The following is a 23,598-nucleotide window of genomic DNA, read 5'->3' on the forward strand; positions in this document are numbered from 1 at the left end:
TGAAGAGCACAGGGTGCCAATGTCGAATCTGCCAATCTTGGGGTTCTCTGCAAATGCCAATCGCCCTGCGTGGTGTTGGGCTGTAAGCACAACACCCACTTGTGAATTTCAGGCCCTCATACCACCCTCATGGAGACTGTTTCTGACAGTTTGACCAGACAGATGGATGTTAGTGGCCTACTGGAGGTCATTTTGCAGGGCTCTGGTACTGCCCCTCCTGTTCCCCCCTTGCACAAAGGAGGAGGTAGTGCTCCTGCTGCTGGATTGTTGCCCTCATACAGCCCCCTTCACGTTTCCTTGGTGTACTGGCCTGTCTCCTGGTATCTGTGGGTTGTAGACGCCGCCTCATGCTGCTGTACAGTACCTCTAGGGGTGAGAGCAATGACAATAAGCAAAAGTTACCAAAACAGCCAGAAAGGATGAGAACAGAGAAATGGTCTGTGGTCACCCCCTGCAGAACCACTCCTTTATAGGGGTTGTTTTGCTAGTTAACCCCTTTCTGACATCAGACGTACTATCCCGTCCATGGTACCGGGGCCCATATGACCGGGGACGGGATAGTACGTCTAAGGCTAGTTTCACATTTGCATTTCAGGGCGCAGCGACGGCCTGCGCACGGCCGCCGCTAAGCCCCGCCTCCTGCCGCGCCTCCTCCGGTAGCTCCGCCTACCGGCACATGACGCTGCATGCATCCTGCGTCCCCTATCTTTATCACTGGGGACGCAGGCCGTGCGCAGTATGCGTTTGGTAGCGCATGCGTCCTTTTGACGGTGCGCCAAACGCAACCTGTCCTCAAAAGGACGCATGCGCCGCCAAACGCATACTGCGCACGGCCTGCGTCCCCAGTGATAAAGATAGGGGACGCAAGCAGCGTCATGTGCCGCTAGGCGGAGCTACCGGAGGAGGCGTGGCAGGGGCGGGGCTTAGCGGCGGCCGTGCGCAGGCCGTCGCTGTGCCCTGAAACGCAAATGTGAAACTAGCCTAAGCGATCAGCTGCGCCCCCCGAAGGGTGTGTCGCTGATCACGGCCAGGTGTCAGCTGATTATCACAGGTGACACCTGGCACTATATGTCAGGGGCGGTCACGGACCGCCCCCGGCACGTTAACCCCTGGCACACTGCGATCGAACATGGTCGGAGTGTACCGGGGGATTAGGGAAGAATCACGCAGGGAGGGGGCTCCCTGCGCGCTTCCCTGAGACCCCCAAAGCAGTGCAATGTGCTGCGCTGCTCTGAGGGCCTCCATCCCTGCAGGCCCCTGGATCCAAGATGTCCGCAGGGGCCTACAGGGAGGCGGCTTCCTCAGTGCCTGGCAGAGAGCATGCGCGAGAAAGCCTGCTGCAGTGCCTGTGTCAGATTGGGTGATGTGAACACTATCTTACTGACCTATTCACTTTTGTGCATGTCCCATGTATTTTTAATCTATTAGTTTCTTGCTTATGCAAGGTTTGGGAGATTCCCGCCCCTTTCCTGTGGGACATGCACATAAGGAGCCGTCTTGCACAGCGTGCCCACATCAGGAAGCGCCTTTCTGAATCCTACTCATATAGGTACTGTTCACATGATCAGGCTTTAAATACATTAGATAGGACTGCTCCGAGATGGGTATACCGTGACGTTGATGGAATGGCTTAGTATACATTTTTTGCAAAAAACGTATCCACTAAATACACTGTTTTTGTTATCATTTTTTTACTAGCACTTGCTGTCTACTGTTATATATATTTTTTACAACAGAGTATTTTTGCACGTTTGACGTACTGTGTTTTTTCTTTGTGTTTCAGTTACTGCACTGCAAAGTGTCAGATCAGCGATCTGACACTTCACAGTGATGTCACTGGGACAAAATAAAGTAAAAAAAATTACAAAAAATGTAAAAATTTATTAAAAAAAAAAAAAAAAATCCCCAAATAAATTAAAAATTCCCTTATAAATTCATTTTTTGGAAATAAAAAAAATGAAATAAAAGTACACATATTTAGTATTGCCGCGTCCGTAATGACCTGCCCTATGAATCTGTCCCTCTAGTTAACCCCTTTAGTGAACCCCTTAAAAAATAAAAATGAAAAACAAAAAAAGCAATGCTTTATCATCATACCGCCGAACAAAAAGGACAATAACGCGTGATCAAAAAAAGTATATAAATAAACATGGTACCGCTGAAAACGTCATCTTGTCCCGCAAAAAACGAGCCACCATATAGTGTCATCAGCAAAAAAATAAAAAAGTTATAGCTCGCAGAATAAAGTGCTGCAAAAATAATTTTTTTTATATACAATTGTTTTTATTGCATAAAAGCGCCAAAACACAAAAAACAACATAAATGAGGTATCGCTGTAATCGTACTGACCCGAAGAATAAAACCCCTTTATCTATTTTACCACACGCGGAACGATGTAAACGCACCCCCCAAAAGAAATTCATGAAATGATGGTTTTTTGTTCATTCTGCGTCCCAAAAATCGGAATAAAAAGCGATCAAAAAATGTCACGTGCCCGAAAATGGTACCAATAAAAGTCTTAGTTACTCACTGGTTAACGGTGTTTTTCGGAGTCCATGACAGCATCACCTGAGAGAGGGGATCTGCCCTTCAGGAACAGGAAACCTACAGATACAAAAGGGCGGCACCTCTCCCACGCATCAGTTGGATTACAGAGCACAAGAGGACCACAATGGTTAATGGCAAAATTTATATACAGTACTTTTACACAACTATTCCTTACCAGTGTACATACAAGAGGAAGAAGTGCACACCCAAATTTAAACTAAAGGGAGGGAATATACGGGTGCTGAGAGAATTACAGAGAGTAAAACTATTTAGGGAGGGACTACAGCCTGCCGTACCCTTATACCAAAAGAGAGGTCTGTGGAAGCACCCAAGTCTAGCCTATAATGACTATAAAAGGTGCTCGGAGAGGACCAAGTAGCCGCCTTACATATCTGGTCAATGGACACTTCTGATCTTTCGGCCCACGAGGTCGCCATGGCTCTGGTGGAATGCGCCCTCAGCTTCCGGGGTGGCGACCTGCCTTTTGAGGTGTATGCTATTGAGATTGCTTCTCTAACCCACCTGGCTAGTGTACTTTTTGACGCTCTACAACCTTTCCTAGGGCCTTGATAAGAGACAAACAGGGCATTATCTTTCTTCCAGGGATCTGTAACTGCCAGATATTCTATGAGGCATTTTCTAACATCCAAGGTGTGAAGTTTCTCTTCCTTCTCATTAGCTGGGTTAGGGAGGAAAGATGGAAGGACTATCTCCTGTGTCCTATGAAAACTGGAAACTACCTTAGGTAAATACGCCGGATCGGGTCTGAGTATTACCCTATCGTCCTTGAACTGTATATAAGGAGGACGTCTAGATAATGCCTGGATGTCGCTTACCCTACGAGCTGAGGTTAGGGCTACCAGGAAGGCTACTTTGAGGGACAGGTTCTTTATGGAAGCTGATGAGATAGGTTCGAATGGGGCTTCTGTCATAGCCGTGAGGACTAGGTTCAAGTCCCACGGCATGAATCTATCTATCGCTATTGGCCTGGATCGACCTGCTGCCTTAATGAATCTACTGATCCAGTAATTACCCGCGATGTTGCAGCTAAAGAGGGCCCCCAAGGCTGATACTTGTACTTTAAGGGTACTAGTGGAGAGCCCCATATCCAGACCTTTCTGAAGAAACTCTAAGATATGGTTTACAGGTGCTGAGGTGCCAGCGACCACTCCAGAGTTCTGCAGGAATTTTTTCCAAATTCTGACATAGATTTTGGTGGTGATGACTTTCCTACTTTTAAGTAGGGTGTTAATCAGGTCTGGGGAGAAGCCTTTTTCTCTCAGCAGTGTCCGTTCAAACTCCACGCCGTCAGATGTAGGCCAGCCACCTGAGGATGGAACACTGGGCCCTGGGATAGGAGATCCGGAATGTCCGGAAGGACCCAAGGGTCGGACACCGACATGGTCCTGAGGCAAGAAAACCAAGCCCTCCTGGGCCAGAATGGAGCGATAACTATCACCCTTGCTCTGTCTCTCCTGATTTTCTTCATCACCAGGGGCAGTAGCGATAGGGGAGGGAAGGCGTAGGCTAGCCTGAAGTCCCACTTTACCAGAAAGGCATCTACCGCCAGGGGGTTTTCTCTGGGATTTAGGGAGCAAAATTGTTTTAATTTTCTGTTTTCCCTGGTAGCGAAGAGGTCTACCTCTGGTTGTCCCCATTTGTGTACCATTCTCCTTGTTTTAGTGGATTGCGGCTCAGGAAATCTGCTGTGATATTTTCCTTCCCTTTTATATGTAGAGCTGTTAAAGATTGAAAATGCTGCTCTGCTAGCTGGAATAGCCGCTCTGCCACATTCATCAGGGGTTTGGAACGAGTCCCGCCTTGGTGGTTGATATAAGCCACGGTGACCTGATTGTCGGAGAACACTCGCACATGATGGCCCTGGAGATACATAAGTAGCTCCTTAGCTGCCTGCTCTACCGCTGTCAACTCTTTCAGATTAGATGACATTTCTATCTGATGATGCTCCCATAGGCCCTGTACCAGAATCTCCCCCATATGAGCCCCCCAACCGGAAGGGCTAGCATCCGTGGTGATTATGCGGGATATGTCATACTCCCAGGAGACCCCTTTGGATAAGTTATCCTTGACTAGCCACCACTCTAGGGATTCCCTTGTGTTTCGGGACAAGGTTAGCTGGCCCTCTAAGTAACCCTCAAGGATTCTCTGATGCCTTAAGACCTCGCCCTGCAGTTTTCTTGTATGAAACTGTGCCCACTGGGCTGCCGGGATACAGGACGAGAGGGAACCCAGAAGGGACATGGCTTTCCTGAGGGACATGGTAGGGTTATTGGAAGCGTTCAGGACCTGATAGTGTAGGCGAACAAGCTTCTCCGGGGGCAGACGGCATTCCTGTTTCTCAGAGTCTAGGATCAGGCCCAAGAATTGTTGGACTCTCACCGGCTGTAACCGAGACTTTTTAATGTTAAGCAGCCATCCTAACCCCTCTAGGGCAGACATTGCCCTTTGTAGTAGTTCCAGACAATGTTCTGCTGTTTTTCCTACGATCAGGAAGTCATCTAAGTAGGGGATCACTAGAATGTCCGATTCACGTAGATGGGCCATAATTTCCGCTACTACTTTGGTAAACACACGGGGAGCGACTGCCACCCCAAACGGGAGGGCCGCATATTGGAAATGTTGGACTGACCCATCCAGCTGAACCGCCACTCTGAGAAACCGCTGATGAGCTGCATGAATGGGAATATGGTAGTAAGCGTCTTTTAAATCTAACACCACCATAAAACAGTTTTGAAACAGTAATTTTATTGTTGATTTAATTGTCTCCATCTTAAACGGGCGTATGACCAGGAACTCATTGAGGGATTTAAGGTTTATTATAGTCCTGAAGGACCCGTCTGGTTTGCGGACCAGGAACAGGGGGGAGTAAAACCCTTTCCCCGTTTCTCCCTCTGGGACCACCGTTAGGACCCTCTTATGGCAGAGATCATGCACCTCGGCCTCCAGGGCAGCTTGTTCTGGTGTGGAAGACCTGAGCGGGGTGACTTTAAATCGATCTTGGGGGACCCGGGCGAATTCTAGGCGTAGACCCGCAGCAATCACCCCCAGTATCCATTTACTATTGGAAATCAAGGACCAGGCTGGGTAGAAGGCAGCTAGTCTCCCCCCTACCGGGGCAACTAGTCATTGGGGCGGTTTTTTAGTGTCACGTGCTGGACCTTCTTGACGCCCCCCTCCTCCGAACATGAAACCTGTACCTCTCCTTCTTTTGTCCTCCCATCTGCCCTGATCTCTGGACGGCCTTCTACGGAAATAGCTTTTCCTGGTAAAGGGACGTCTGTAAGAAGGATTCGGTAGACTGGGGAACTTTTTTATCATCCCCGGCTTTCTCTAGGAGTTCATCCAAGACTGGCCCAAACAGATATTCACCCTCACATGGAATGGAGCAGAGTCGTGATCTGGCCTGGATATCTCCCGGCCAGCATTTTAACCAAAGGGCCCTTCGAGCTGCGTTAGATAAACTCGCAGTTCTGGCTGCCATCCTCGCAGAGTCCGCTGAAGCATCCGCCAAAAAAGCTGCAGCACTTTGGATGATTGGCAGCGTTTTTCGCATAGAAGCTCTTGAGACTCCTTCCTTTAGTTGGGAATCCAATTGGTCTAGCCAGACCATCATGGATCTGGCCGTACATGTGGCCGCTATCGCTGGTCTTAGAGCACCTGCTGACATCTCCCAAGTTCCTTTCAAAAAGGAGTCTGCTTTCTTATCTAGCGGGTCTTTTAAGGAGGCCATGTCGTCGAAGGGAATGGAGGATTTTTTGGAGGCTTTGGCTACTGCTGCATCCAGTTTCGGGGCTTTATCCCATCTGTCTACCACTGGGTCGTCAAACGGGTACCTCCGCTTGAAGGCCGGAGGTAAGGAGCCTCTTTTTTTCAGGTCTCTTCCATTCCCTATCTATTAGGCTCTGGACCTTATCGTTTAATGGAAAGGCCTTCCGCTTCCTGGGATCTAGACCCCCGAACATCACGTCCTGAGCTGAAAGTTCCGTTTTTTTGTCTGCTACCCCCATGGTGGACCTTATTGCTTTAACTAGCTTATCCATCTGGTCTAAGGGGAAGCAGAATCGACTCGAGTCTTCCTCCGAAGAAGAAGATGAAGTGGAGGCCGGGGAATCTGAAGAGTCATCGATCCTTAGGGCGGTCGAGGACTCTGAACCTGAGAAACTACATTCTCTTCCCCTAGAGGAGTCCTTTTTAGATAGGGCCTTTATCTCTGTCCTGATTATGCCCCTCAGGCTCGTGGTGAAGTCCGGCGTTTCTTCCGCTACCTGTATGGACGGGGGAGAGTGTAAGGGCCTGTCAATCTACCCCAGGGCCAACGTCCCCTTCCACCCCTACCGTTTGTCTCACACATGGCTGACACAACTTTTTAGGGTGGTCGTCCGGCAAGGGGCAACTACAGAGGGCACATTCCCTTTGCTTCTGTTTTCCCGTAGCTTTCCTCCCCTGTGAAAAAAACATAAGGGAACACTGCATCAGGGTACATTCACGGAGATCTCTTACCCATGCAGATGAGGCAGGTACCGGATCACGGAGGGAGGCAGGAGGGTCCTTTGTCCTGGAGGAACTTCTGTGGCTCTGTTCGCTCGGACGTTTCTGTTTCTTTTGCTGGCCACTCGCATGTGGTTTCACTGTGGCCTGTTTCTGTGGGTGCTCCTGCACCTCGTCCAGCTGCTCTATGGGGGCTTCTGTCGTATCCATCGCTGGCCTTCAGAAGCACCCCAGCAGCGTCATCTCCTGCCTTTTAAGGCCTCCTTGTCCGGATCAGCAGGGCTCTGGCGCGCACCTCCCACCCGGGACCCCCCCGCGACCCTCCCCCCGCAAGCTCCGGTCATCCTCGCCCAGCATCGCCATGCACACGCGGCGCGCGCCGGAAGCCGGCCGGCACCCGACTTCCGGTTTCGGCGTCCCTGGCCCCCTCCGCCGCGTCACTTCCGCCGCGCAGAAGGAGCCAGCACGGCGCCCCCGGCTCAGGCCAGGCCACAGCCCCCACGCGCGCCGACCTGCGCCCGTCGACCGGGCGCCACCGCCGGCCCGGCCGGAAGAGGGGAGAACGGACCACGGGGAGAGCGCACCAGGAGGGGCCCGGGACATACATACCTCCTGGTGCGGCAACATGGAGGCGGCTGTCCACCGGACCCCTGGCTCCACCTGCTCTCACCACCGTCGTGGAGACCTACCCGGCCCCACCGTGGCGCTTCCAGGGACCCGAGCTTGACCGAGGTAGGAGACCCCCTCGCTACCTGGGTCGGTCAGCCGGCCTGGGAATCCCTCGGCGACTCCATGATGGACGATCTGAAGGAAGTCCCGTCCTCTAGGAACAGGAAACCAACTGATGCGTGGGAGAGGTGCCGCCCTTTTGTATCTGTAGGTTTCCTGTTCCTGAAGGGCGGATCCCCTCTCTCAGGTGGTGCTGTCATGGACGACCAATAAAACATCAACTCGCCCCACAAAAAATAAGACCTCACATGACTCGGTGGGTCAAAATATGGAAAAATTATAGCTCTCAAAATGTGATGATGCAAAAACTATCTTTACAATAAAAAGCGTCTTTTAGCGTGTGACAGCTGCCAAACATAAAAACCCGCTATAAATAGTAAATCACTTTATCACCCCCATAGGTAGGGAAAAATAATACAATTAAAAAATGTATTTATTTTCATTTTCCCATTAGGGCTAGGGTTAGGGCTGAGATTAGGGTTATGGGTTTGTTGGGGTTAGGGTTGGAGTTAAAATTGGGGGGTTTCCACTGTTTAGGCCCATCAGGGGCTCTCCAAACACAACATGGCGTCTGATCTCAATTCCAGCCAATTCTGCGTTGAAAAAGTCAAACGGTGCTCCTTCCCTTCCAAGCTCTGCCATGCGCCCAAACAGTTGTTTACCCCCACATATGGGGTATCAGCCTGCTTAGGACAAATTGCACAAAAACTTTTGGGGTCCAATTTCTCCTGTTACCCTTGGGAAAATAAAAAATTGGGGACTAAAAGATCATGTTTGTGGAAAAAATATGATTTTTATTTTCACGCCCGGGCGTTATAAACTTCTGTGAAGCACTTGGAGGTTCAAAGTGCTCACCACACATCTAGATAAGTTCCTTGTGGGGTATAGTTTCCAAAATGGTGTCATTTCTGGGGGATTTCCACTGTTTAGGCACATCAGGGGTTTTCCAAACTCGGCATGGTGTCCGATCTCAGTTCCAGCCAAAAAAGTCAAATGGCGCTGCTTCCCTTCCGAGCTCTGCCATGCGCCCAAATAGTTGTTTACTCCCACATATGGGGTATCAGCGTACTCACGACAAATTGCACAATAGCTTTTTGGGTCCTGATAGCCTTGGGAAAATAAAAATTGGGGTTGAAAAGATCATTTTTGTGGAAAAAATGATTTTTTAATATTACGGCTGTAGGTTATAAACTTCTGTGAAGTCCTGGGGGGGGGTTCAAAGTTCTCATTACATATCTAGATAAGTTCCGTGGGGAGTCTAGTTTCCAAAATGGTGTCATTTGTGGAGGGTTTCCACTGTTTGGCCACATCAAAGGCTCTCCAAATGCAATATGGCGTCAAGCCAATTCTGTGTTGAAAAAGTCAAACGGCACTTATTCCCTTCCGAGCTCTGCCATGCGCCCAAGCAGTGGTTTACGCCCACATATGGTGTATCAGCGTACTCAGGACAAATTGCACAATAGCTTTTGGGGTCCTGTTACCCTTTGGAAAATAAAAATTGGGGTTGAAAAGATGGAAAAAATATGATTTGTTAATTTTACGCCTGTACGTTATAAACTTCTGTGAAGCCCTTGGTGGTTCAAAGCTCTCATCACATAGCTAGATAAGTTCCTCGGGGGTCTAGTTGGGGGTCTAGTTTCCAATATGGGGTCACTTGTGGGGGGTTTTCACTGTTTAGGCACATCAGGGGTTCTCCAAACATGGCATGGCGTCCGATCTGAATTCCAGCCAATTTTGCATTGAAAAAGTCCCTTCTGAGTTCCGCCATGCGCCGAAACAGTGGTTCCCCCCACATTTCAGGTATTGGCGTACTCAGGACAAATTGCTCAATAACTTTTGCAGTCCAATTTCTCCTGTTACCCTTGGTAAAATAAAAAAAAATTGGACCTGAAGTAATTTTTTGTGAAAAGAAGTTTAATGTTCATTTTTTTTAAACATTCAAAAAATTCTTGTGAAGCACCTGAAGGGTTAATGAACTTCTTGAATGTGGTTTTGAGCACCTTGAGGGGTGCAGTCTTTAGAATAGTGTCACTTTTGGGTATTTTCTATTATATAGACCCCTCAAAGTGATTTCAAATGTGATGTGGTGCCTAAAAGAAAATGGTATAGAAATGAGAAATTGCTGGTCAGCTTTTAACCCTTATAACTTCCTAAAAAAAAAAAAAAAAAAATTTGGTTCCAAAATTGTGCCGATGTAAAGTAAAGATGTGGGAGATGTTACTTATTAAGTTTTTTGTGTGCAATATCTCTATGATTTAAGGGCATAAAAATTCAAAGTTGGAAAAGTGAGAAATTTTCAAAATGTTCCCCAAATTTCAGTTTTTTCACAAACGCAAGTTATATGAATGAAATTTTACCACTAACATGAAGTACAATATGTCACGAGAAAACAATGTCAGAATTACCGGGATGCATGGAAGCGTTCCAGAGTTATTACCTCATAAAGGGACAGTGGTCAGAATTGTAAAAATTGGCCCGTGCAAACCACCCTTGGGGGTAAAGGGGTTAAGGATAATAGAAAAAAATTGGAATCTGGCTCAACAGGACTGGAGTTTCCTTTTCTTTTTATTTTTCAAAAGAAATTATAGTGCATACAAAAGAAAAATGTACATGGTTGACATGGCCCAGTCGACGCTTTTCGACTGCACTAAGCAGAGTTACTCATGTCATGAGTCAAACATGAGACGTGTCATGTTAAACGCGTCGACTGGGTCATGTCGACCATGTACATTTTTATTTTGTATGCACTATCATTTCTTTTGAAAAAGAAAAGGAAAATCCAGTCCTGTTGAGCCGGACTCCAATTTTTTCTATCATCCTTGATGTGAGGCCAGGACGAGGCCGGTGTCTTGAGTCCAGGTGGATGAGCATAGAGCAACTGGGTGAGCTGGAATTAATATTTCATAATGGTCTTGCTAATTGCCTGTCATTTCTACCTGTTATCTGTTTAATTTGCACAAAAGTAGGAGAAATTAATTCACAATCAGTGTTGCTCCATTACTGGACAGGTTGATTTCACAGAAGTGTGATGGACTTGGAATTACCGTATATACTCGTGTATAAGCCGACCCGAGTATAAGCCGACCCCCCCCCCCCCTAATTTTGCCACAAAAAAATTGGGAAAACTTATACGTGAGTCAATAAGCCTAGGGTGGAATATGCAGCAGCTACTGGTAAATTTCAAAAATAAAAATAGATACCAATAAAAGTAAAATTAATTGAGACATCAGTAGGTTAAATGTTTTTGAATATCCATATTGAATCAGGAGCCCCATATAATGCTCCATACAGTTCATGATGGCCCCATAAGATGCTCCATACAAAATACTCCCCATATAATGCTGCACAAAGGTTAATAATGGCCCCATAAGATGATCCATAAAATGCTCCATAAAGGTTATGGCTCCATAAGATGCTCCATAGATTATGCCCCCATAAGATGCTCCATAGATCATTCCCCCATAAAATTCTCCATAGATTATGCCCCCATAAGATGCTCCATACGTTATGCCCCCATAAGATGCTCCATAGAATGTCCCCATATGCTGCCCCATAGACTATGCCCCCATATGCTGCCCCATAGATTATGCCCCCATATGCTGCCCCATAGATTATGCCCCCATATGCTGCCCCATAGATTATACCCCCATATGCTGCCCCATAGATTATGCCCCCATATGCTGCCCCATAGACTATGCCCCCATATGCTGCTCCATAGACTATGCCCCCATATGCTGCTTCATAGAGTATGCCCCCATATGCTGTGCCATAGAATATGCCTCCATATGTTGCGCCATAGAATATGCCCCCATATGCTGCGCCATAGAATATGCCCCCATATACTGCCCCCATATGCTGCTGCAAAAAAAAGCCATACTCGCCTCTCCTCGCCTGGGGGCCAGGTGCCGATGTCACCGCTCACTCAGGACCCATCACCTGAGATATTCACCTGTCCCGAGTCCATCGCTGCTCACCGCTGTCTGTCGCTTCCTGTGTCAGTGACTGTTCAGCCAACAGAGGGCTTGGCGCACACTAACCACGTCATCGCGCTCTCTGCTGTCTGAACGTCACTGACATAGGACGCAGCAGACAGCGGTGAGCAGCAATGGACCCGGGACAGGTGAATATTGGATATACTTACCCCCTCCTGCCGCGGTCTCTGCAGCCCTGCTTCTCCCACGGTCTCCCTTCCTTCTTTCAGTGGTCACGTGGTACTGCTCATTAAACTCATGAATATGCAAATATTCATGAGTTTAATGAGCGGTACCACGTGACCGCTGAAGGCAGGAAGGGAGACCGTGGGAGAAGCCGGGGGGTAAGTATGATCTCTGACACTCTCGCTCCCTCCGACCCCCAGGTATATGACTCGTGTATAAGCCGAGAGGGGGACTTTCAGCCCAAAAAATGGGCTGAAAATCTCGGCTTATGCACGAGTATAAGTATTGTTTAAGTATATTGTTTTGTTTAAGTATTCCCTTTAATTTTTTGAGTAGTGTATATTTAAACCCTTTTCTCGTTTCCTTACCTTGTCACTTGTGGGTCATTAGATAAGTTTTTTATTTGTTGTTGTAAAGGATGTAAAACATTCGAAAAAAATGATCTGATTAAAAGAAAACCCTTGTTTTAGGCTCAATGATTCTTGTTTTAATAGCTTTTGCACTCTTCCATATAGGTATGATTGAGCATGGTCTCACAGACAGCTCCCACTACAGGCCTCGACAAAGTATTGCAGAAGAAGAACTTCCTGTAGTTGCATTTTCTCAAGACAGCAGTCTAACACCATCTCAGATTTCAAGTCCTAAAGATGAGGATACTGAAATCAGGCAAGACTCTTTAGTAGAGCCCAGCAAACCGGAGGTTTCAGGTACAGAACATGGAGTGGATGTTAATGGCAGTATTGAACATCTTAGACCGCCATCTCATACATCTCCAGAGTCCGTTGAGAGTGACTGGGAAACGTTAGATCCAAGCATACTGGAGGAGTGTCTTGCAGAGGATGAAGGGGAAGTGTGGAATGTAGGACCAGGCCCTTGTGAACTTCTTACTAATGACACAATGGGTTCAGGAAGTGTTCCCATAACCGTGCAACCTCAGTCTAAAACAGGCCAGGCCGTATTTACTCCAGGACTTATATCTGGTCTAGAAGAAGACAAGTATGGAATGCCACTAGCAATTTTTACAAAGGTAAGATTGATGGTTAAAGTGAGATCGGAGATTGATACAACGGGCACAAAAAAGTGTTTTAACCCTCACTGATTAGATATTTTTTTCCCACTTTTTGATATCCACATATAAAGCCTGAAACCTTAATGTATATGGGTGAGATATATTTGTGAAAATGCCGCTCAGCTCTATACAAGACTGGGTTCTTTTATGCAGTTCTGCTTTGAAGCATATTGTTTTTGAAGAAAATGCATAAAAAGTAATGTTTGTAGGTAATGGTATATCCACAAAGGTCCAGAAGTTTTCAGAGACTAAAAATCAGCAGTCAAACCTTTGTTTCTAAAATGCTGCCTGTAAATTTACCACCAATTTGACTCTCTAAATTGAAAGCGAGCATTCACTATTTCCCTCTTTTGACACATACATAAGAGAGGCCAGACAGAGTCCAGAGTAACTCTACTGCCCCTTCATAGTGAATGAACCCTTCACTGGTTTCATCAGTGCAGAGCACAGGATAAATGTGATTCCAAACGTTTTGTAAAATGTGCCCAATAAAAGCTTCAACTTTAATTTACAAAAAAGCAAGTCCCTACTCAGGTCCATCATCTGTCAATGGAAATATAGGGTCTTTACACGATATTGGTAATGCAAAGCTCTGGAAAAGCGCAATGGCTCCTCGCCCCCTCAAAAGAAATACACCTCCCAAATACATATGCCCACTTCCTTCTGAGCTCCACTGTGTGTCAAAACCACATTTAGCATCCACATGTTTGGCATTTCTGTAGCGATGAGAGCCCGCTTAATTTACGAGGTCTATGTCTTGAGAAATACAAGTTGGACATAATGTATGGGCACTACAATAGCAGGATTTGCAATATTCACTCTGCAACATCCACTGCTGCTTGTTTCTGAAAAATGCCAATGAAGTCAAAATCGTCACTACACCTGTAGATAAATTCCCAAAGGGGTGTAATTTCCAAAATGGGGTCACACGAGGGGGATTCTACTCTTTTGGCACTTAGAGGCTTTGTTTATGGCGTCTGCAAACTATTGTACAATAATTTGTAAAAGTGTCCCTCCGAGTCTTACGGTATGGCTAAACAGTACTGTACAGCGGAAATTGTTTGACAAATTTCGGTGACATTTTTACCCCTTTCCCCATGTAAAAATGAAAAATCTGGGGCTAAAGCAAAATTTTTTTGCAGTAAAAATGTAATTAGTTTTTCGTCACTGCCCAATGTTATAAAATTCTGTAACACACCTGTGGTGTCAATATGATCACTGCACCCCTAGATGAATTCATTGTGAGGTGTAGTTATGAAGGGGTTCTGCTGTTCTGGCATTTTGGGGGCTCTGCCAATGTAACACGGCACGCTCAAACCATTCCAGCAAAATCTGAACTAAAATATGGAGCTCCTTCCCTTTTGACCTTTGCACTGTCCCTCACATGTGGGGTATTGGCGTACTCGGGAGAAATTGTGCAACAAATTGTGAACTTGGGGTCAAAGCAACATTTTTTGGGAAACATTGTAATTTTCCATTGATTCTGCCCAGTATTATACAATTGTTACTTGCCTGAGGGTCAAAAATACTCACGTCACCCCTAGATGAATTCCTCAAGAGGTGTAGTTTTCAAAATGTGGTCACTTGTCACTAAAACAGTGGCCACTCCCCCACATTAGGGCTCTGCAAACAGCAGTTTTCTACCACATATGGGGTATCTGGGTACTCAGGAGAAACTGCACAACAAATTTTATGGTCCATTTTCTCCTGTTACCTGTGTGAACATGAAAAATTTCACGCTAAAGCAACATTTTTGTGGGAAAGTAAAGTTTTCATTTTTTTTCCCTTGTATGTGGCTTTAAAGGGAAGGTGCCGCAATTTTATATTATTTGCAAAAAAAATTAAGTAACAAAACATCTTGTTTCAGCAAATGTTGTACTAACTAGGATTTATGTTGTTTTTTGTAATAATGTTTTAATGTAGCCACTGGGCGCTGCCATCTTGATTTGCAGATTTGTGGAGGACTCGTACAGTCTGCAAATATGGCAGTCCCTGGACATAGGAGACAATGGTCGGTTCCCGACCCTATCTCTAACATTGCAGCCGCATTAGCAGCGAACTGGGCGCACACCCCTGTGGGCTGCACAATTCACTGCTGTAGGTGTGGCTGGGCACCATTTTACTGTAGCCCAGTGCTATTCCTTGATCTCCACTTACCCTCTATCACAGGATCACTTGTGACATAACAGGTCCTGTGTTGTGAGGAGAAGCTGTAGTTATGGAGAAGGTGGTCAGCAGAGGAGAGAAGCGCTCACTGGAGCCGGAGGATGGAGAGTGGTGGGTGCGGGTGATTTTACCTCCATGCTCCTCTGTCCTGCTACTCCAGGCTCGGCACTGTGCTTCCTACTTCCCCAGGCTCCGCACTGTGCTTCCTGCTCTACTGTGTCCTTCTCCTGCTCTGTCTCCGCCTCCCCACTCACACACAGCCCCAGTGATCTCCAGTAATCTGGCACCTTCGCTTTTATGACAGCTGTCTGAGGAGGACGGTGACATATACATCCCATAGTCTAGTGTATCGTTGGGGGGGAGGGCAGTTTCACCAGTGTGGGTATATCTGTAATCCTCTCGTGTGTGATACAGTCTGGTGACCCGTGTATCTAATCCTATCCTGTGTGATACTGTCTGCTGAGCCGTGTATCTAATCCTATCCTGTGTGATACAGTCTGCAGAGCCGTTTATCTAATCCTCTCCTGTGTGATACTGTCTGCTGAGCCGTGTATCTAATCCTATCCTGTTACTGACTGCTGAGCCGTGTATATAATCCTATCCTGTGTGATACTGTCTGCTGAGCATGTATCTAATCCTCTCCTGTGATACTGTCTGCTGAGCCGTATATCTAATCCTCTCCTGTGTGATACTGACTGCTGAGCTGTGTATCTAATCCTATCCTGTGTGATACTATCTGCTGAGCGTGTATCTAATCCTATCCTGTGTGATACTGTCTGCAAAGCCGTGTATCTAATCCTATCCTGTGTGATAGTCTGCTGAGCCATGTATCTGATCCTATCCTGTGTGATACAGTCTGCTGAGACGTGTATCTAATACTATCCCATGTGATACTGCTCTCCTAAAATACTCTGTGCTGCTGTCACCCTACTGGTTTTATGTGTGATCTACATGGTGGTATTGTGTATGATCTTTATGGTGGTATTATGTGCGAACACTATGCCAGTATTACCTGCTAAAAGGGGAGCCATTCTAGGGTGATTCTCGCTGAGCACCTGCGCACGGTTCTGGGGTAATAGAGGGGGCAGCATGCCCTCCAGGTGGTGCAGTCAGTGGAGGGCTGGTGAGGCAGCTGAAGAGAGGGGTCTCATTTTTATTGTTACTGTATGGCTCCATTTCCCCCCAGCCTGCTTCCCAGCGTCACCCCGGACTGTGCCTGTTGCCTCGCTTTCACACATCGCCAGGACAGGATCTGAGGAGGGGAAAGGGGTCTTTGCATGCAAAGTCTGGATCAGAACAGGCCATCAATCAGCAGAAATGTTTCCTGGATTTCTGTGGAGCAGACAAGCAGACGGTCCATCCATGTGTATAAAAGACTATGCTCTATGTACAATCCCTGGCACCAAATAGGGTGCCCCCCATAGCCCAGAACACTGCTCTCCTGAAATACTGTGCTGCTGTCACCCTGCTCCTTCCACCATATATCTCCCTCTGTGCCCCCCCATAGACTAGCACACTGCACTCCTGAAATACTCTGGGCTCCTGTCACCCTGCTCCCAGAATCCTTGCTACCTGACTGTCTACTTGTCAGTAACTTTGCAGTCACCATCAAAATGGCTGCTCACTATGTTCCTAAATCTCATCCTCTCTTTTCCCTTAGCAAACACCCAGAAGGGGAGGAGTGACATCACACACGTCAGCAGATTCCGCCCATAATTACTGCAGGGCAGTAATGTGAGCTAGTTGTACATTAGGTTTTTGTGTCAAATTTCAGTAGCTGCTCCCCCTAGTGTTAACAAGTGGAAATGCCAAACTTTTTAAAATTATTTTTCATATTTTACTAAATTAAAAACAAATGATATTTTTTAAGAAAATGTAAACATTAATTCTTTATATTTTTTTCAATTGCTTAAAAAAAATTCTTTTGATGGCACCTTCCCTTATTCCCCTAAAGAGTTAATAAACTTCTTGAATGTGGTTTTGAGCACTTTGAGAGGTGTAGTTTTTAAAATGGTGTCACTTTTGCGTACTATCTGTCTGGAGGTGGGCTCCTCAAAGTTACTAAACATGGGATGTGGTTCCTAAAAAAAAAAAAATGTTTTTGTAAATTTTGCTGGAAAAATGAGAAATTGCTGGTAAACTTTTAACCCTTCTAATTTCCTAACAAAAAAATGTTTCAAAATGATACTGATGTAAAGTAGAGATGTGTGGAATGTTATTTATGAATTATTTTGTGTGATATCATGATCTGGTTTAAGGGCCTAAAGTGTTCCAGAGTTATTACCACATAAAGTGACACAGGCTGGAGTGAAGGGGTTACAGTGGTGTTCTCTGTGAATAGAAAAAAAATAAAGGATATGTCTTTATAAATAAATTTGTAAATCCATTTAAATAGCAAATCACATAAGTTTTGCTGAGAGGTAATCACTATGGAATTAAAATAGACTTGAATGAGATATGAAAACATTTCAGATAATTCTGAATATGCAGTTTGTGTGTTTTCATAGTAAAAATACAAGCAATAAACACATGACTTTATCCATAAAGTTCTATCAAAGCCAGGTAATAATAATAATAATAATAATAATAATAAATTTTATTTTTATAGCGCCGACATATTCCGCAGCACTTTACATTTCAGAGGGGATTTGTACAGACAATAGACATTACAGCATAACAATAATCACATACAGTAGATTATAACAAATACCAAGAGGAGTGAGGGCCCTGCTCGCAAGCTTACAGTCTATGAGGAAAGAGGTAGACACGAAAGGTGGGTGGTAACAGTTGCCCTGATTGTATGGACCAGCCATAATGTTAAGTGTGTAACAGTACAGACACAGAGGGCTAATGGATGCATAAAGCATGTGGGAACATGATGCTGGGAACCTGGTTATGGTAAAACTTTTGGCTCTGCCACACAGGGATAGGTTAGGTTAATGTGTTGAGGCGATAGGCCAGTCTGAATAAATGCGTTTTCAGGACACGCTTAAAATTGTGGGGATTGGGGACTAATCGTATTGACCTGGGAAGTGCATTCCAAAGAATTGGCGCGGCACGTGTAAAGTCTTGGAGACGGGAGTGGGAGGTTCTGACTATTGAGGATACTAACCTCAGGTCATCAGCAGAACGGAGGGCGCGGGTAGGGTGGTATACTGAAACAAGGGAGGAGATGTAGGGTGGTGCTGAGCCATGGAGGGCTTTGTGGGTGAGGGTAATAAGTTTATACTGAATTCTGGAGTGGATGGGTAGCCAGTGTAATGACTGGCACAAGGTAGAGGCATCGGTGTAACGATTGGTGAGGAATATGATCCTGGCTGCAGCATTCAAGACAGATTGGAGAGGGGAGAGTTTTGTAAGAGGGAGACCGATTAGAAGAGAGTTACAATAGTTGAGACGAGAATGAATAAGAAAAACAGTAAGAGTTTTTGCAGAGTCAAAAGTAAGAAAAGGTCGAATTCTAGAAATGTTTTTGAGGTGCAGATGACAAGAGCGAGCCAGTGATCGAATGTGGGGGGCAAAGGAAAGCTCGGAATCAAGTATGACCCCAAGACAGCGGGCATGTTGCTGGGGAGTAATAGTGGAACCACAGACGGAAATGGCAATGTCGGGTGTAGGTATATTAGTAGCGGGAGGAAACACAAGGAGTTCAGTCTTTGACAGGTTCAGTTTCAGATATAGTGAGGACATGATATTAGACACAGCGTTTAGACAATCGCCAGTGTTTTCTAGAAAGGCTGGCGTGATGTCAGGAGAAGAAGCGTATAATTGGGTGTCATCAGCATAGAGATGGTACTGGAAACCAAATCTACTGATTGTTTGACCAATAGGGGCAGTGTACAAGGAGAAGAGGAGGGGGCCTAGAACCGATCCTTGAGGAACCCCAACAGTAAGGGGAAGGTGAGAGGAGGAGGAACCGGCAAAAGAAACAGTAAAGGAGCGGTCAGAGAGATAGGAGGAGAACCAGGAGAGAACGGTGTCCTTGAGGCCAATGGAATGGAGCATAGTGAGGAGGAGCTGATGATCCACAGTGTCGAATGCTGCAGAGAGATCCAAGAGAATTAGCATGGAGTAATGACCATTTGATTTAGCTGTTAGCAGATCATTAGAGACTTTAGTGAGGGCAGTTTCAGTGGAGTGTAAAGAGCGGAAACCGGATTGGAGAGGGTCGAGAACAGAGTTTTCTGAGAGATAGCGGATAAGACGGGAGTGGACCAGGCGTTCCAGGAGTTTAGAGATGAAGGGAAGATTAGAGACAGGTTTATAGTTAGCGGCACAGTTTTGGTCGAGGGATGGTTTTTTAAGTAGTGGATGTATGATGGCATGCTTAAATGAGGAGGGAAAAATACCAGAAGAGAGAGAGAGGTTAAATATCTTAGTTAGGTGAGGGGTGACATCAGGGGAAAGGGACTGGAGGAGATGTGACGGAAATGGGTCACTGGTGCAAGTAGTTGGGCGAGAAGATGCAAGGAGCCTGCTTACTTCTTCTTCTGTGACTGGTTCAAAATCAGAGAGTGAGTTAGATGCAGTGGGGGAGGGAGGACAGTGCATGGTATGAGGGGATTTGGAGGTAATTTCCTGTCGGATCTGGTCAATTTTTTCTTTGAAGTAATTGGCCAGATCGTCAGCTCGGAGCTCCGTGGTTGGGGCCTGTACTCTTGGATTGAGTAGAGAATGAAAAGTGTCAAAGAGACGTTTCGGGTTATTGGACAGTGAGATGATGAGGGTGTTGAAATAGGTTTGTTTGGAGAGGTGAAGGGCAGTGTTGTATGTTCTAAGCATAAACTTAAAATGGATGAAATCTTAGCGTAGATTGGATTTTCTCCACAGACGTTCGGCGCACCTGGAGCACCGCTGCAGGAAACGTGTTTGCACCGTGTGCCAGGGTTGTCGCCGTCTGCGTTGTGGTGTTCTATTTATAGGGGGTGCAAATTCATCCAGGGCAGTTTGAAGTGTTTCATTGTAATGCTTCAATGCAGAATCAGGACATGAGAGGGAGGAGATAGGGGCCAATGAAGACTGCAAGTTCTTCAGAAGTTTCTGGGTGTTAATGGCCTGTATATTTCTATAAGTCTGGACAGTGGGGGTGACCTGAGCAGCCTGGCAGTTCTTTATAGAGAATGAAAGAAGATTGTGGTCAGAGAGCGGGAGAGGGGAGTTTGCAAAATCATCCACTGCACAAAGCCGAGAGAAGACCAAGTCGAGGGAGTTTCCGTCTTCATGCGTTGGAGAATTAGTAAGCTGCGAAAGGCCAAATGAGGAGGTTAGAGATAAAAGGTGAGTAGCAGATGGGGAGAGGGGAAGAGCAATGGGGATGTTGAAATCTCCCATGATGAGGGTAGGGATGTCACAGGAGAGAAAATGTGGAAGCCAAGTGGCAAAATGATCCAGGAACTGATGGGAGGGGCCGGGAGGACGATACACCACCGCCACTCGCATGGAGAAGGGGGTGTAGAGTCTGACGTCATGGACCTCAAAAGAAGGGAAGACAAGTGAGGGTACTTGAGGGATAACCTGAAAGGTACATTTTGGTGATAGGAGCAGACCAACGCCTCCACCAGCTCTATTGTCTGATCTTGGGGTATGAGAGAAGTGTAGCCCCCCGTATGAAAGAGCAGCAGCAGCGGTAGTATCTGACTGCTGGATCCAGGTTTCAGTAAGAGCCAGAAGGTTAAGAGAATTAGAAAGGAAGAAGTCATGAATGGAGAGTTTGTTACACACTGAGCGAGAATTCCAAAGTGCACAATTAAGAGAGACAGATGGCATGCAGGGAATATTAATAAGATTAGAGGGGTTTCTGAGTGTAGCAGTGGGGGGGTTTGACTTTCTATAACATGGGGGACCAGGGTTGGGAGCAATGTCTCCTGCAACTAGGAGAAGGAGGATAGAAAGAGTGAGCAGATGGTTAAGTGATTTGTGAGAGCGTCTCTGGTGTTGAATGGTGGGACTGGCTGGATCTGTGCAATTTAACAATGTGAAAAGAGCATGAGTGCTATACATAGGAGAGGAAAGAAGCGAGGGGCCAATATGGATGGAGTGTGGAGAGTTAATGCCAGGGCGGAGGATGTGTGTGAATGCAGCGGCCAGGATAAAAATTACACAAATGCATATGGTATATATTTGTTGTACTCCAAATGTACAGAGAGTAGATGTATATAAATGTCTTACCTGTCTCTTGCCCTGTCTAACTGCCATGTTATAACTGCCAGAAGTACTTTGATACATGTACATAGATTACATGTGCATAAATGCCACCCCTGCATAAATGCTCCCCCTAGCTAAGTCTGAATATATAGGAGGTTAAGGCTAAGTTTTTTTTTTTTTTTTTGGCTCTCTCTGCTCGTTAATCAATCACACTAAATTGAGACACCAGGACCCAATAAAATGTTGTGGTCAAATAAACACATGTCCAGCACTACATGGATCATAAAGCACTTTGAAAAGTTTCTTGACCTCACAACATAAGGGGACAAGGTAACTCGGCAAACAGGAAGTTTCCAAGACAAAGTAGTTTTATGTAACACATGACATACCAAAAATAGGCAAAATTTGCATAAAAAAGTGATAAAATGCAAATAGCCTAACTTGGCTAAATGGTACAAAAATAATGCAAGCAATCTGCAGCGTTGAAAACGCATCAAATAGTAAGGCTGAGTTCACACGTGGCGTTTTTTTCGCGTTTCCGCGGCGGTTTTAACCGCGCGATTTTGCCGCGAAAACGCGAAAAATAAGCATCCCATGCATTCCTATGGGATTCCGAAATACTGTACTAATGCTGCGGTTTTTACCGCGGCGGAATCGCTTCGCGGTAAAAACCGCAGCATGCTCATTAATTTGCGGAATCGCGGCGATCCCGCACCCATAGGAATGCATTGTTCCGCTTACTTCCCGCATGTGGCTGTGCACACCATGCGGAAAGTAAGCAGAACAATTGCAGATGGTACCCACGGTCCGGAGGAGAGGAGACTGTCCTCCGGGCTGTGGGTATCATATCCCTGTAAAAAATAGAATTTAAAAATAAAAAATATTGTTATTCTCACCCTCCGACGTCCCGCGCAGCATTCCTGCTTCTCTTCACGCTCTCGTTCCCAGTAGTCCTTTGCGAAAATGCCCGCGATGGCGTCCGTTCTCGCGGGATCGCGAAGTCTCGCGGTCATTCGCGCGACGTCATCGCGAATAACCGCGAGACGTCGCGATCCCGCGAGAACTGACGTCATCGCGGGCATTTTCGCAAAGGATTACTGGGAACGGATGCGCGGGACGTCGGAGGGTAAGAATAACACCATTTTTTATTTTTTTTTTTACATTCTATCTTTTACTATTGATGCTGCATAGGCGGCCTCAGTAGTAAAAAGTTGGTCACACTTGTCAAACACTATGTTTGACGAGTGTGACCAACCTGTCAATCAGTTCTCCAAGCGATGCTACAGATCGCTTGGAGAACGCTAGCATTTTGCAAGCTAAATACGCTTACAAAACGCTAGTTTTTCCGCGGGAAAATCGCGGGAATTTAAAATGCGATTTTCCCGCGGACTGGAATTCCGGAATTCTCGCGGTAATTTCCGCGAGAGTTCCGGTACGTGTGCACTTAGCCTAATGGTGAGAGCTTAGCGTAATGTAGAAATGTTGTAGACCAAAGACAAAACCTTTCCAATTAATGGAATCCTTAAATTAGTATTTTGGTCACAATTTGTCAGGTTAGTTGTTAACTCCTAGATCACTGAGAATCCAGCAGGTAAGATCTCCACTGATTAATAGACAATTATTTGTGTCCCTCTTTGAAAAGAGGAGCGTTGGGCCATGTGCACTGCGCTTCACTTAATGTGTCATTATTCAAGGAGAAAACAGACCAGATAAATAATATGCACACCTGATGCAATAAAAATGTGAAATATGTAAAAATAATTTTATTAGAAACCTGAGACCGACATAGTGTATATTAAAATCCTTTAAAAACATAAACTGCTCATAATTATAATATCACACCCCTGAGCCAAGACCATATCAAACAATTAATGATCAAAACTCCATTACTGGGTAAGTATGCCGGACATGACAGGTATACACTGCTCAAAAAAATAAAGGTAACACTTAAACAACAGAATATAACTCCAAGTAAATCAAAATGTCCACTTAGGAAGCAACACTGATTGACAATCAATTTCACATGCTGTTGTGCAAATGGAATAGACAACAGATCGAAATTATTGGCAATTATCAAGACACCTTCAATAAAGGAGTGGTTCTGCAGGTGGGGACCACAGACCACATCTCCGTACCACTGCTTTCTGGCTGAAGTTTTGGTCACTTTTGAATGTTGGTTGTGCTTTCACACTCGTGGTAGCATGAGACCGGACTCTACAACACACACAAGTGGCTCAGGTAGTGCAGCTCATCCAGGATGGCACATCAATGCGAGCT

At 45.9% G+C, this 23,598-nt stretch overlaps 1 protein-coding gene across 2 annotated transcripts in view; it reads left to right on the forward strand.

Moving 5' to 3' along the window:
- Positions 1–23,598, forward strand: part of AVL9 (AVL9 cell migration associated) — a 117,236-nt gene that overhangs the window by 65,850 nt on the left and 27,788 nt on the right. For both annotated transcript variants that reach the window (XM_073549942.1, XM_073549941.1), the window contains exon 10: positions 12,458–12,969. In XM_073549942.1, the coding sequence (XP_073406043.1) occupies positions 12,458–12,969 (512 nt within the window). The remainder of the gene's footprint in view (positions 1–12,457; positions 12,970–23,598) is intronic.

Source organism: Dendrobates tinctorius, unplaced genomic scaffold (genome assembly GCF_039654945.1).
Source record: "Dendrobates tinctorius isolate UK_male_01 unplaced genomic scaffold, ASM3965494v1 ptg000162l, whole genome shotgun sequence".
NCBI lineage: Eukaryota > Metazoa > Chordata > Amphibia > Anura > Dendrobatidae > Dendrobates > Dendrobates tinctorius.